Here is a 14,294-nt window from a genome sequence, read left to right as displayed (position 1 = left end):
TAAAGAGCTTGAGCAGAAATAGTCCTGCAGGTCCAGACCAGGTCAGGCGTAAATCACAGTGACCTCTCTGATGCGTCATTGTCCTCTCGGCTGCTCCGCAGAAGGCCTGGAATTTTCCAAATCAGAGGATTGCACCACACTTGAGCCTCTCTGCTCGGTCCGACACACAGCGCCACCTGCTGGCAGACAGCTGTCGGTACCTCTATTAAATCAGGCATCTAAATATCAAACTATTCCATTCGGAGATATATTTGCACAACTGACTTTAGGATTGCATTGTTGTGCTTCAGTAAAATTGGCACTGATTGGTTCCAGCACACAAGAAATGTTTCAAGGTGAGGTTTTCTGACCTCCCCTCCCCGTCTCACTGTCGTGACTTGTCTTTCTTTCATGGGCTCGAGCTGGAGCTGTCAGACGCGGAAGGCTTTAAAGGGTTTTGACAGTTCTGGGGAAATTCTTAAGGGCTATTAGTCTTATCTGAGGCCACTGGGACTTTAGGCACAAAAAAAAATCCCCAGAAATGTGGAAAAGATAGAACATCAAGTACAAGTCTCTCTGTTTCTCCTTGTTCTTAACATTGTAGGGAAATGGGAAAATTCTTTGTTTTGCATTCTTACCGGCATTCTGTAAAAGAGTCGTGTCATAATCTGCTTTCTTTTTTTTCGCCTGCAGGGTCCCAAAGGCTATCCTGGACCAGCAGGTCTGCCCGGAGAACAGGTGAGTGGATGAAACGCATGTCTGGATGTCGGCCTGTTTGTGAGGTCCTCACATTGACATGTTCAACTACCGCTTCAGTAATTTAGTGTCCGGGAAGCTGCTTTGAAGCTGTCATTTTTCAGACCACAAGCCATATTTAACTAGTGGTGCTTGCTAAGTCAAGTATCACTGTTATTATTAACTTAAGTAGCTTGACAGTAAAGCTATTTTTTAAGTGGCAAGTATTGCATGAATTATTACTAGTGTAAAGCTAGCTGTGATTTGTTAAATAAACTATGCGGATTGTCTTCCTTATATACCTTCAATAATTAGCTGCTTTCAATTAGCAAATTGTACTATAGCTAAATTTTTTAAAAAGCAGTTTTATTGTAATTGATCTACTTTAAAGGGGTCATATGATGCTATTTTAAAGATCATTATTTTGTGTATTTGGTGTAACAGAATATGTTGACATGCTTTAATGTTCAAAAAACACATTATTTTTCAAATACTGTCCTCTACTGTCCTCTATGCCCCGCCTCTCTCAAACACGTCGTTTTCAACAAAGCCCCCTCCTTTGACAAGCGCAGTCTGCTCTGATTGGCCAGCTGACCCAGTGCATTGTGATTGGCCGAACACCACAAGCACGCGTCGGAAATGTGAACGATTGCGTGCACATTTGGGCGGCATTATGCTAATATTTCCATGTAGTGACGTAGACATATGGGGGCGTATTAGAACGAGGCGTTTTAGGTAGGCGTGGTTGACTCTTAACTTTTATAAGGAATATCTCTTTGGATTTGAGACTTTAGTCTTTGCAACTTTACAGATCTTCTTTATGCACCAAGAGCTTGTAACACTCCAAAGAGAAAGGAAAACTTGAAATTGCATCATATGACCCCTTTAATAAAAACGTTAATGCTGCTTGCCCATGCAAAAGCCGCTGCCAAAATACTAGGTGCGTAAATGCTAAGTTGTTCTTTTAGTGCATTACTATGGAGTGATCATCTTGAAAATTACCCTATTTTTTGGCATCTTTGTTCCAGTTTTCTGCGTAATATTGATACAGTAAGCAACACCTTAGCATAGCAATGCACTAAAAAACACGGCAGACTATTGCATGGGTAATCACCGCTAACGTTTTCTTTAAAGTAGCCTAATTACAGTCAAGCTGCCTTTTGGTAAACGGTTGCTACAAGTTGCTTAGAAAAAGTGGTAATGCTATTTAAAATTAATGCAATCTGAACAGTTTAACAAGTCAAAGCAGCATTTATACTAGATTAATTAATTGCTTTACTGTACTGAAGATATGTAAATGACCTCCGGACCATAAAGCAATACAATTCAAATTCAAACAGATATTAAATATTCATATTTCATAATATTTCACGGTGGTGTCTCTGCTAAACTTTCATAAAATCTAAATTTCACCTTATGTGAGTTTAATAAGGCCACACAACTGTTGAGTTTTATAGATTTTTTGTAATTTCAGGATTTTTCGATAAATTCCTTCAATTTAAGTAGTTCCTGTTAGTAGCAACAATAAATAAATAAACAAACTGGCTGCTACATTTAATGCATGTGTGAAATGCAAAATTTATATTTTTTGTCAACACCTGTCAGATTTTCTTCAATAGATGGAGCTAGGTTTTAGCATTATATTTAATCTCTCTTTCATATAGCAGCCATCCTGTCGCACATATTTTGCCCGTACGATCTGGTTTAATTCTCTCTCCATCCCTCCCTGAGGATTTTTCGATAAATTCCTTCAATTTAAGTAGTTCCTGTTAGTAGCAACAATAAATAAATAAACAAACTGGCTGCTACATTTAATGCATGTGTGAAATGCAAAATGTATATTTTTTGTCAACACCTGTCAGATTTTCTTCAATAGATGGAGCTGAACATCCTGTCGCACATATTTTGCCCGTACGATCTGGTTTAATTCTCTCTCCATCCCTCCCTGCATGTTTGACATGGCATTAAACAGATCTATGAGTTGTACCTTTGTACCTCCTCAATAACTGAGTCCGGAAGGTTTGGAACTCAATACATGGAAAGTTTCATTCAGTCACAAAGCGCAGTCTTTATATGCAGTCATCTGATGCAAAGATGATCCGCGCTGGAGTCGCGCAGCGGAGAGGAGCCGCCGTCTGGACTTCAGCCAGGGTCAGGCCGCGGAGAGCCGCTCCGGCCCGTGGATGCTTTGAGAAAGAGATGCCACAGGGAACAATAGCGGCTCTATTCGTCCACTGGCAGCCGCTCTCATCTCTCATTCACGTTTTTCCTTCTTTTCTCCTCAGGGTTTGCCAGGATTGCCGGGCATATCTGGGGCGGCAGGTTACCCTGGCAGGCAGGTGCAGTGACCAATATCCACTAAAAAACAAGAAAAACTGTGTTACTTCATCTTGTTCCAAAATTTGAAATATTAAGCTTGATTCTAAATTTAAATGTAATATCAGGCAGCTGTTCAGAATGTACTGCGCAGTATACTGTGCGTTGCCAAGTATTTTTAAAAGTAGTTTGTGAAACAGCACACAATATGCAATGATAAACATTTGAAGGCAAGGTGAATCGGGTAAAAATGAAACTAATAGAAATCACCATACTTCCCCAACTGATTAATATCAGGACTTTAAGACAATTGTTCTAGTCTGCGTACATTTACAGGACATAAATCTGAACATTGGATAAAGCCAGTTTCAAAATTCTAGCTTGATTTCGTTGACATATTAGAGTTAAAGGTTTTTACTGAGGGTATTTTGGAATTCTCTTTTTATCACTCCATAAATCAGAAAATACTGTCAGCAGCCAGAAAAAAAAAATTGTTTTACCTTGTTTTTAGGAATAAAGATATGGATTGTAATTGAAATCTACAGACGCAAATAGATAAAGTTCAATAAAATAAACACTTGTGTTGCAGATGTTTTCTTTCCAAGTTGCGGTTTTTTGCTGTTTTTAGCACTCTTCTGAGGAAGATGTCCTTCACTTGTTTTGGCAATGAGAAATTTTGGTCAGATTTGTTTAATGTTCATCCAGTCTCATTTTGTAAGTGACTTTTCTTTCTGTTTTAAAGAAGTTTTCTTTGGATTGTTTGACTACTCAAAAGAGAATACTCTCTGTATTCATCACATGTGTCTTCTTAAGGTGTTAGTTCACGATACGCGCTCCGAAGTCCCGATCTGAGGCAAATGATTTGCGAACCCGCTGCGAAGTCCCGTTCTGAATCAAATGATTCGCGATATGTGATTCGATTAGATGCGGCCGAAATTACATATACGGTTACATATATGGTTACATATACATTTAATTGTTTGATCAAAATTATTGCTAGGGACAGTTTAGTCCTGAGTACAGAGATGAAAACAACCCCCAAAAAATCTAAAGAAAATTTTGATTTTGTATTTTAAAATAGGACTTTTGTAAGATTTTTTTATTTTTTTATTTATTAATTAACATTTGTGTTTTTATAGCAATTAAGCCCATTTAATTGTTTCATTTTGATTTTATGGTAAAATATGACCTGGACGTGTTTTTTGCAGGATTCGTGATGTCTGTTGTGTGTATGTGTCATGTGTAACGTGATCATGTGTAACGTTGATGTCTTTTGTCTTGCAGGGTTTGGCAGGACCGGAGGGAAACCCTGGACCTAAAGGTGTCAATGTACGTACAGCAGCCATCTCATGGTTTCCTGTCAAAATATAGTGACTGAACTCTTACATCATCTCACTGAGAGCCACAAGAACGGATAACAAAGAGAGAGAGATATAGAGGATCTCTGGGAAGTTGAAAGGAGAATGAAGAGAAGATCAGATCCTTGCAAATTATTTTTGCATTTGTTGTTGCTGTTGACCCGCACAACAGTGAAGAAAAAACACATTTTGGGGCAAAATAGAAGAAACGGGTAGTTGCACCCAAAAGTTGGTGAATACATCTGAACATGTAGAACAGATTCTCATCTCAATTATCATCTTAAAATTATTCCATGATGCATGACCTTTTATTTTTGCAGTCCTCTAGCCTGTTTTGTCCCAGTACTCAAGAATCAGTGAGCTGTCCAAAGTCAAGATGCGACTGCTGCATCTCAGAGATGTTGCATTTTTCAGAAACGCAAGTCCTTTCAACATCTGGCAGTGTGCCATGGCACAGGAATGTGCAGAGACGGGAGGAGGGCCGTTTCTTTCATCTCTGACTGATAGTACATGTTATCTCACTTAACAAGAAGAAGAATGGCACATATAGCACTCAACAGCAAACAAAAACACAAGCAATTGCTCACACTCCACACTGAATGATTTGTGTCCAGTGTGTTAAAGCATGTGGAAAAAATGACGTTATCACACCTGATGCTGACATGAGCATATTGTTCTGTGTGTTATTGAAGGAAGTAAGCTGCATTATGTGTACATTACTTGTAAATCAATGAGATCAAAAGCAATCTACAGTTTTAAAAGGTGACAGATAAAATGAGGATGATAAATGAGGCTGTATCTTGTCGTTCAAAGTGAATCTGTGTTAATAATCTGGTGAGGAAATAAGATCAGTCGAGTTTTTAGCAAGTAATTTTTAAATCAAAATACAGCAATCTGAAATTATGTGGCTAGACAACCCAATGGTATCAATACTGTAAGTAGGTTTGTTCAGTCATATCATAGGTGGAGATTTTAGGCTCATGGCTTATTAAAAATTCAATTTTTCTTGTCCAGTAGGTGGCGCTGTCTCTTAACTGCTCTTGTACCATCAGGGCATGGAGTCGATGACTTGCACCAAATTTCATTCCAATATACCAAAGCATTTCACAGATACAGCCTTGCGTCTTGTTCTTTGCCATTGAATTTATTAATGCATTATTCGTAAATGGTACATCAGAGCACTCTTAACAACTTTTGACCGGCATGGTATCAGGATAATCTGAACACAATTTGGGGACACTCTGATGAAAGATGTTGTGTAGGAGGAGTTTGACAAATGTACTGTAAACATGTGGTTTTGATCTATCAGTGACGTGTGTCTGTTTTTCTGTATCAGGGCTTCATCGGACCTCCAGGAGTTGCAGGACCGCCAGGACTGGAGGGAGAGCGAGTAAGTTCAAATGCGCAGTTATACATTATAATTTCATAATAATGCAAATGAGATGCAAGGAACAAGCATATGCCGTTAGCATTAATTTAAGAAAAGAAACATGCTGTTGATTGCTACAAAAATTCTTTTTGAATCATCCCTCAGTTTGTAAAATGACAGAAGTATGTTTACTGTAATGCACTTACAATGAATATGTAGTGGGCCAGCATGCAGTGATGTGAAAAACCTCTAAAATATGCAACTAGCTTAAATATTACATGTTAACCTGAGACTGGTGTGATACCAACCCTGTCTCATATCAGGACCAGATAAAACCTGTTTATGCTGGTCAGTTTAGCTGTGTATCAGTGGTATAGTACATGCAGCAAACTTCACTCTCAGAAATTACAGTAATACATTTATGCATTTGACAGACACTTTTATCCAAATCGACTTGCATTGCATGAAAATTTTTCGTGTTCATGCATTCCATGTGAATCGAACCCATGTTAGTGGCATTACAAGCGTCATGCTCTGCTGTTTGAGCTACAGTACTATTATAGTTTTAAATATATTGAATTATCAATTTAATTTTAGTTTTATTTTTAGTAATTTTGTTCTGTGCTTTTTTCATTATTATTATTATTATTATTTTTAAATATTAACAAATATTTTTTGATTGATTGATTGATTGATTTAGTACTTAAACTAAATGAAACCTGAAATATTGCCTTGGCAACTAACTGGTAAGTTTTCCATCTAATGTGTACAGTATATTTCATTATTTATGTCAGTTATTTATTTCAGTTAACATATGTTTTAATAGTTTTTGTTTTATTTGACTATACGTTTATATATATTTTTTTATTTTATTTTACATTTTTAAAATTAAGTTAAAATTTATTCATCCTAGAAAAGTAATTCCACCTCAAAAGGATGTTTTAAACAATTAACAGAGCAAATAGGAAGCATTTTTACTAAATAATTTATGTTTCTCCTCCTGTGCACTTGCCCTATAAACGTCCATTGTAAATATGTTACTGTAAAAGCATGTTTCACTCACTTTAGATACTGATGGACGAGTCAAAATGATCACAGGCTCCAGATGCTGTTTATATCCAACAGTATTCCTTTAATATCAGCATAATGGCAGTTTCGTCCGGACATGTTAGACTGACAAACACACATGGGCTGTTTAGGCCCGAACATTGTGTTGAGAGTGCTGCGATCTGACAGACTCAAATTCCCAAATGAATGACACACACAACACACAAGACAACAGCGTCGAGATGGATGACGCCCCCCGGCTCAGTGTGATCAATGTGTGTCAGATCGGATCATTTGGTAACCGCCATCGTCTCGATGTGTTCCAGGGAATTCCGGGTCCTGTGGGAATCAAGGGTCCCAAAGGAAGACAGGTAAACGCTCCCTCATTCATAAGCTGTCTTCAGGGGATATTATGCAAATGAGTGATGCATTTTTAAAACAGATGAAGTTACTTGTGGGTAAAGAAAAGTCAGGAAAATGAACAAAGAATCTGTTCTTGTCATCTGCCGTCCAGCTGTAAAGCCGACAGCATTGTCCTGGTGGAAGATGTTATGCAACGTATAAAAGTCTGCATTAGTACAGAAACATTGCTTTACTTCTTAAAGGGGTTGTGAGGGTCATTCTGAATGATGCACATGTGGTAAATGTTCTGCGGCATAACAAAAAAAAAGAAAAGAAAAGAAATATATAAACACGTCATTCTGCAAGTTATTGTACAAACAACTTGACAATTATCTGCATTGGTCGACTTTTTACGATTAGCATCAATAGCACATTTTTTTCTTGTGAAGTTCAAGTAAATATTATATGAAATAAGTGTTTTATTTAGATTCAGCAATTTTATGTACATTTTATTTACCACCATTAAATCATGTAATGATAATAATCATCATGATCATCATAATAATAATCACAATCATAATAATGCTTTTATTAAAAATTAAGTCGTCTCTTAAAATAATGAATTAATTATTTGTAATTATGTCATTTTTGAATATTTGACATTTAGGTTCAGCAATTCTATGTACATCTTATCTTCTTCCATTAAATCACATAATAATAATAATAATAATAATAATAATAAAATCTAATTAAATAGTTAATTATTTATACTTATTTAATTTTATGTAACATCTAGGTTCTTACATTTTATTCACATCTTATTTTCTATCATTAAGTAATAATAAAAATAATAAAATCTAATTAAATAGTTGATTATTTATACTTATTTAATTTTATGTAACATCTAGGTTCTTACATTTTATTCACATCTTATTTTCTATCATTAAGTAATAATAAAAATAATCAATTATTTAATAATGAATTAATTGTTTGTAATGATTTAATTTTTTAATATTTAACTTTTAGATTCAGCAATTTTATGTACATCTTATTTTCTACCATTAAATCATATACTAGTACTACTACTACTAACTTATTAAATAATTAATTATTCTTAATAATTTATTTAGTAATTATTTAATATTTAGGTTCAGCAATTCTATGTACATTGGATCATATATATAAAAAAAATAATAATAACAAAATAAGTAAATAAATAAATGTATAAATAAAACTATTATAATAATAAAAAGAATGAGTTAATAATACAAATAAATAAATAATTATAATAATAAAAATAATTAATAATAATAATCTTGTAGATTGATTTTCTATAGATTTCTATTGATTGTTTATAGATATCAGCATCAGCCATTAAGAAATCATATTGGTCGACCATGATTGTATAAGTCTACAGCTTTTAACCAGGGGTTTTCAGACATTTGATAAATCGCTCCTTGATTCTCAGAGATTCTTCATAAAGTCACTCTCCACTTCTTGAAACTCTCAAGAGCAGCTCATTTTGGTTTAGTTTTGGGAAGCGTTGGTCCTGAGAAAGCCCTCAAACGCACGAGCCTGCTAAAATCACAACACGGATCGTGTGCCAGCTGGGCTCCTGCCCGCCGTCTGCAGCAGAATGATTAATCACAGGCATCTCCAGCGCGGATAAAAGCTTGCTGGAAGACGTTCAGAGGCCCCTGGGCTCTCAAAGACACAAGCAAGCATGCAGACGCTCTCCTTGAACTACAAACCGCTGCCATTTACACAGCAGATCCTTTACAGTAACATGCACTGATCAGGAGATAGTTAAATAACTACAAGATCAGACTGACACCCAAACAAAGCATGATCTGCCCTAATGGAAAAGCGCTGTGTGTCTGATGTGAGACTGATGCAGTGTTTTCGCAGGGTGTTGTTGGCGATGTGGGTGAGCGAGGGCCGCCCGGACCGGATGGAAACGAGGTATGAGTCTCGCTGCCATCAGATAAACACTCTTATATAGAATTAAGATGCGTTTATTTCACTGGGACTTCACAAGAGATTCCGACAATAGATCTATATTCATATTTTCATTTAGGGAAATCCAAAGAGCACCATAGATTTTTTTTTGGACAGTAGTACAAATGTGTGCATAAATTATTTAAATTAATGTATTAAAATTATGTGTTAATAATTAATGAATTATTTGATTTATAATGATTTCATTTTTAAATATTTAACATTTAGGTTCAGCAATTTATAAACATCCTGTTTTTCTGTTATATAGTAATAATAATTGGTCATATTGGACGATTGTACAAGTCTATGGTTTTTAATATATAATAATTATGTATTATGTATATATTCAGTACCATAATATATGCACTGCCGTTCAAATGATTGGGGAGAATAAATAAGTAAGACCAAATAATATTAATTAAATTAGATTAAATAATAATAATGAATTATTTTAAAAATAATGAATTATTTTATTCACTAAGGACACATTAAAATTAAAAAGTGACAGTAAAGACTCCTATTCCTATTACATTGGTATTTCAAATAAATGCTGTTCTTTTGAACTTTCTATTCATCTGTGAATCCTGAAAAATAAAATGTATCACTGTTTCCAGAAAAATATGATTCAGCACAACTGTTTTCAACACTGATAATAATCAGAAATGTTTCTCGAGCAGCAAATCAGCATATTAGAATGATTTCTGAAGATCATGTGACACTGAAGACTGGAGTAATGATGCTGAAAATACAGCTGCGCATCACAGAAATAAATTACATTGTAACAGATATTCACATAGACAACAGCTGTTTTAAATTCTAAAAATATTTCACAATATTTACTGTAATTTTAATCATATAAATGCAGCATCGGTGAGCAGAAGAGACTTCTTTTAGAAACATTAAAAATCTTACCGACCCTAATCTTTTGAACGGTAGTGCATCAAAGCACCTTCGAAAAAATCCTAAAATAAATAAATAAATATTTGTATCGGAATTTTAACCTTATCCTAAAGTATTCTAAATTTCTTCCATTATAAAAGTCATCAGTGTGTCTTTTATGAATTTAAAGAAAATCTTTCTGAATTATAAAAGGCCTAAACTTCCCATATAATGTAAAGAATCATGTACGTCCCTTATTTTATTAATTTAGATGCTTTTTTTAGTCCCATTAAAACTGATTCCAAATTATGACAGAAATTCCATCAGAAGCCCGTATTTTGGCTATAGATTTGCTTCCTCTGGATGTTTTTGCAGGAATGTTATTGTACCAAAACCACTTACAGCTGTAGAGATCTTTGATGTCTTCAGCCCAAAATCAGTGTGTTAAAAACAAAGAAAGCCTCGTGATCTGAATGCACTGTGGGATTTGTGACGTGTTTGGTGGATGTGCTTGTGTTTCAGGGGCCCGTTGGAGGAACCGGCAGTAGTGGATTCCCAGGCCTGAGAGTGAGTCCTTACACACACATACAAACACAGAAGGGTAAACCAGCTTCAGCGTCTGATGTCTGATATTACTGCATATAACACACGCTTACAGCAGCGATTGTGGGCTGCTTTGATTTCTCTGTTCACCCGTTCTGTCCTCCATTCTTCGAACGAAAACATGTTCTTCTCCCTAATGTTTAGGAGAAAAGTTTTCTCAAAAACTGCCGTCTTTCAATACCAGACACAAATATACTGTGTACTTTCATGCAGGGTTATTTAATTAAAACTAAAAGTTCATTAAAAATAACATGTTCGTTACTTTATTACATTTATTTTATTTTAGCTGGTTTCCAAGGCAGCATTTCTCATTTGCATTTAGTTTAACTTGAAGTACTAAAATAACTAAAACTAAACTAAAATAATATCTATCTATCTGTCTGTAACAAAGTTCGTAGTCACGGGAAGAAGGAGGCGGGAACCGGCGAACACTTAAACAAAACTTTAATAATAAAATAAACACAAAACAGCGCGACAGCCCCTCGCGGACGACTGAGCGCCACAACAACTAAAGTCGGTCTACACTAGGGCTGAAACGATTCCTCGAATACCTCGAGTAAATCGAATACAAAAAAATCAGAGGCAAATTATTTGCCTCGAGGCTTCGTTTAGTCCATTTACTGTAACTACACACGGAACACCGTGTTTCCCCACGGACCATTATTACTGACGCACAACCCGATAAACGCTGGACCACAGACTGTAAAAAAACAGCAGTGGACATATTTAAGATCTTAAATCAATATGGTGGTTAGTTATAATGTCCCTACGTTAGCTATGTTTTGTGAAAGACTAAACACCATTGTGCATAAAAATACCACAGAAAGTAAGTTAGTCCGAGACCGGTGAGTGCCGCAGGTGTCGTGCATTAGCATTTCCTCCACCGGCCTCGCTCCGTTCCCACGGCTCTCGGCCCCGCCCCTCTCGTCACACTGTCTATTTGTCTATTTGTCTGTCTGTCTATCTGTCTGTCTCTGTCTATCTATCTGTCTGTCTGTCCGTCTATCTATCTATCTATCTATCTATCTATCTATCTATCTATCTATCTGTCTGTCTGTCTGTCTGTCTGTCTGTCTATTTGTCCGTCTGTCCGTCTGTCTGTCTGTCTGTCTGTCTATCTATCTATATGTCTATCTGTCTGTCTGTCTATCTATCTGTCTTGTCTGTCTGTCTATATGTCTATCATCTATCTATCTATCTGTCTGTCTGTCTGTCTGTCTGTCTATCTATATATATGTCTATCTGTCTATCTTTCTGTCTGTCTGTCTGTCTGTCTATGGTGAAATTGTGAAATGGTGAAATTACTAAAGCTAACTCAAAAATGTATCTCATTTATATTAAAATAATTCTATTAATAATTCCATTATATAATAATAATAATAATGATAATACTGTCATATGACTTGTCAAATATTGATGATGATTTTTCTGGAGATATAATGCAATGATTGTGATGTTTCATGCACCCTTAATTTGGCCATTAAGTTTCCAAAAGACAGTCTTAAATTTCTCATTTTTATTTAGTTTAACTTGATGTACTAAAATAAGTAAAACTTAAATAAAAAATTGCAAATTTTTAAAGACTATAATAGTACCTCAGTGATGCTAAAATAGCACTGGCGGTAAGTAGGGGAGAGCGGGGCACAACCTAACACTTTTTGTGTTCTAATGAAAAAAGAATTGAAGAAGAATTTAAAACCGGTTAGTGTCTTCTGCTAGTTAGCAAAGCATTAAAGAACTATCTAACCTGATAAATAACAGATTGGAGATTAAAATAATAGCATATTTCTCTCATTTTAATTGAATACTAAAAACTGAGATGAAAAATTTGCTTCAGTCAGAAATGTACTTTTGCTATGGTAAAATAAATGCTCAGAGATATCTTCAAAAGATTTTTGAATTTTGGCACACTTTTGTCTCTATATAGTGTGGATGTGGCAACTAGTAAATGCTGTAAATTTTGTTACGCAAACATGTGTGGAACAAAACGACTAACCCCTCGTTAGTTTGTGCCCCGCGCACCCCTAATGCGATGTGCTTGGTTAACTGACGCTGAGTGACTGTGATCCCGGCTGCTTTCTGTCTCTTTCATCTCTCCTGCAAGAGCAGATTTTGGCCAAAAGCAGCCGTTTATCAGCAGATCTCTGCTCCTGAACTGTTGAGGATTATTAATATCCTCTTGGCAGGAGCTGCTGGCGGGACTCAACTCTGTACAGTAGCAGAACAAGCTGCTGAAAACCGGGCCAAAGGCCTCCGAAAAACCCAAGAACTGATTCGGAGTCCGATTTCATATTCATGTGCAACATTACTAGGCAAACGTAAACGACAAAAGTTATGCAGCATATTGTTACTTAGCAGAAGAATAGTTTGTCCTGATTATTAATGTTAATAAATGGAACTGCTTATTTGCAAGTGATTTTACTTTATGCACCGAATCAAAATATTGTGCTGACAAGTAAAAAACGGCTAAAAACTACAAAAGCTGTTTTATAAAAAAACACATCTTTTTAAGATATTTTACGTTTTTATTATTTGTATTTATTTATTGTGTAGTATTTGTATTTCTTGCATGGCTTTGGGTATGAGAAAAGCACATTATAAATAAAAAATTAGTAGTAGTAGTAGTAGTATTAAACTGCTAAAACAAATCCTGTACCAGCTTAAACTGGTTTGCTGGTCTTAGCTGGTCTCCCAATCTGGTCAGGCTGGTCTATCGAGGTTTTGAGGGGTTTGGTGCTGTAGACCAGTATGGAATGCCAGCAAACTGGTTTAAGCAGAGTTTTTTTTCCCCGAGAACAAAACAAATCTAATGAAATGACATCATGCCAAATTAAAAAAAAGGCGGGGCATAGAGGAGAAACAATAATGTACAGTATGTGGAAAATAATGTGTTTTTTTTACTTTAAACCGCATAAACACATTTCATTACACCAAATACACAAAATAATGTTCTTTTTAGCAGCATCATATGACCCCTTTAAAATCATCACAGTCACAATCTTCACATTATATCTCCACTCCAGCAAAATCACCATCAATATTTGGCAAGTCATGTGACATTTTAGTGTAATTGAGATACTATTATACTTTTTTTTATTTTATTATTTTATTTTTTTGAAGCATGCTTCTGCCACTGAATAAAAAATAATAAAGGTAATTGTGACTTGTTTTCCTCACAATTTTGTGATATGAACTTGCACTTGTGGGTTATAAAGTAATAAATGCGAGATATAAACTCATAATAGTGAGGAAAAAAGTTAGAATTGTGAAATGAAAAGTTGAAATTATTTTCTAATTTTTTTCTGTTGCAGAAACAAGCTTTCATAGTTTTTAATCAATATTTTGAATAGATTTTTGTATTTAAATTTTATTTATTTTTATATTTAATTTAGATTTTTCATAATTTTTTAATTTTTCATATATGTCTATATATTCAAGTTTTAGTTTGTTTTTTTCTATTTTATTTCAATTAATGATTATTTTTATTTCAAGTAACAAAATTTTGATTTGTTTTTTGATGGTTCCAGCTTTGGTTTTAGTTTTATTATGTAAATATATAGTTCAGACATGAAACTCTAGATGGCGCATTCTGACGGGTTGTTAATGTAACCGATGATATTCAGAGAGTTAAACGACTTGGCACAAGCTGATTGGTTCATGCTGCATAT

The 14,294-nt window shown here is 35.1% G+C and overlaps 1 protein-coding gene across 1 annotated transcript in view; it reads left to right on the top strand.

Moving 5' to 3' along the window:
• LOC107709510 (collagen alpha-1(XXIV) chain-like) overlaps nucleotides 1-14,294 on the top strand; it is a 125,639-nt gene that overhangs the window by 37,063 nt on the left and 74,282 nt on the right. Inside the window, exons 8-14 of the mRNA XM_016514004.1 lie at nucleotides 673-717; nucleotides 3,000-3,053; nucleotides 4,315-4,359; nucleotides 5,725-5,778; nucleotides 7,131-7,175; nucleotides 9,055-9,108; nucleotides 10,546-10,590. Coding sequence (XP_016369490.1) covers nucleotides 673-717; nucleotides 3,000-3,053; nucleotides 4,315-4,359; nucleotides 5,725-5,778; nucleotides 7,131-7,175; nucleotides 9,055-9,108; nucleotides 10,546-10,590 — 342 coding nt within the window. The remainder of the gene's footprint in view (nucleotides 1-672; nucleotides 718-2,999; nucleotides 3,054-4,314; nucleotides 4,360-5,724; nucleotides 5,779-7,130; nucleotides 7,176-9,054; nucleotides 9,109-10,545; nucleotides 10,591-14,294) is intronic.

This window comes from Sinocyclocheilus rhinocerous, unplaced genomic scaffold, assembly GCF_001515625.1.
Source record: "Sinocyclocheilus rhinocerous isolate Xijiao unplaced genomic scaffold, SAMN03320098_v1.1 scaffold686, whole genome shotgun sequence".
Taxonomy (NCBI): domain Eukaryota; kingdom Metazoa; phylum Chordata; class Actinopteri; order Cypriniformes; family Cyprinidae; genus Sinocyclocheilus; species Sinocyclocheilus rhinocerous.
The sequence above is the reverse complement of the archived record's forward strand: the minus strand, read 5'-3'. Positions and strand labels throughout refer to the sequence as shown.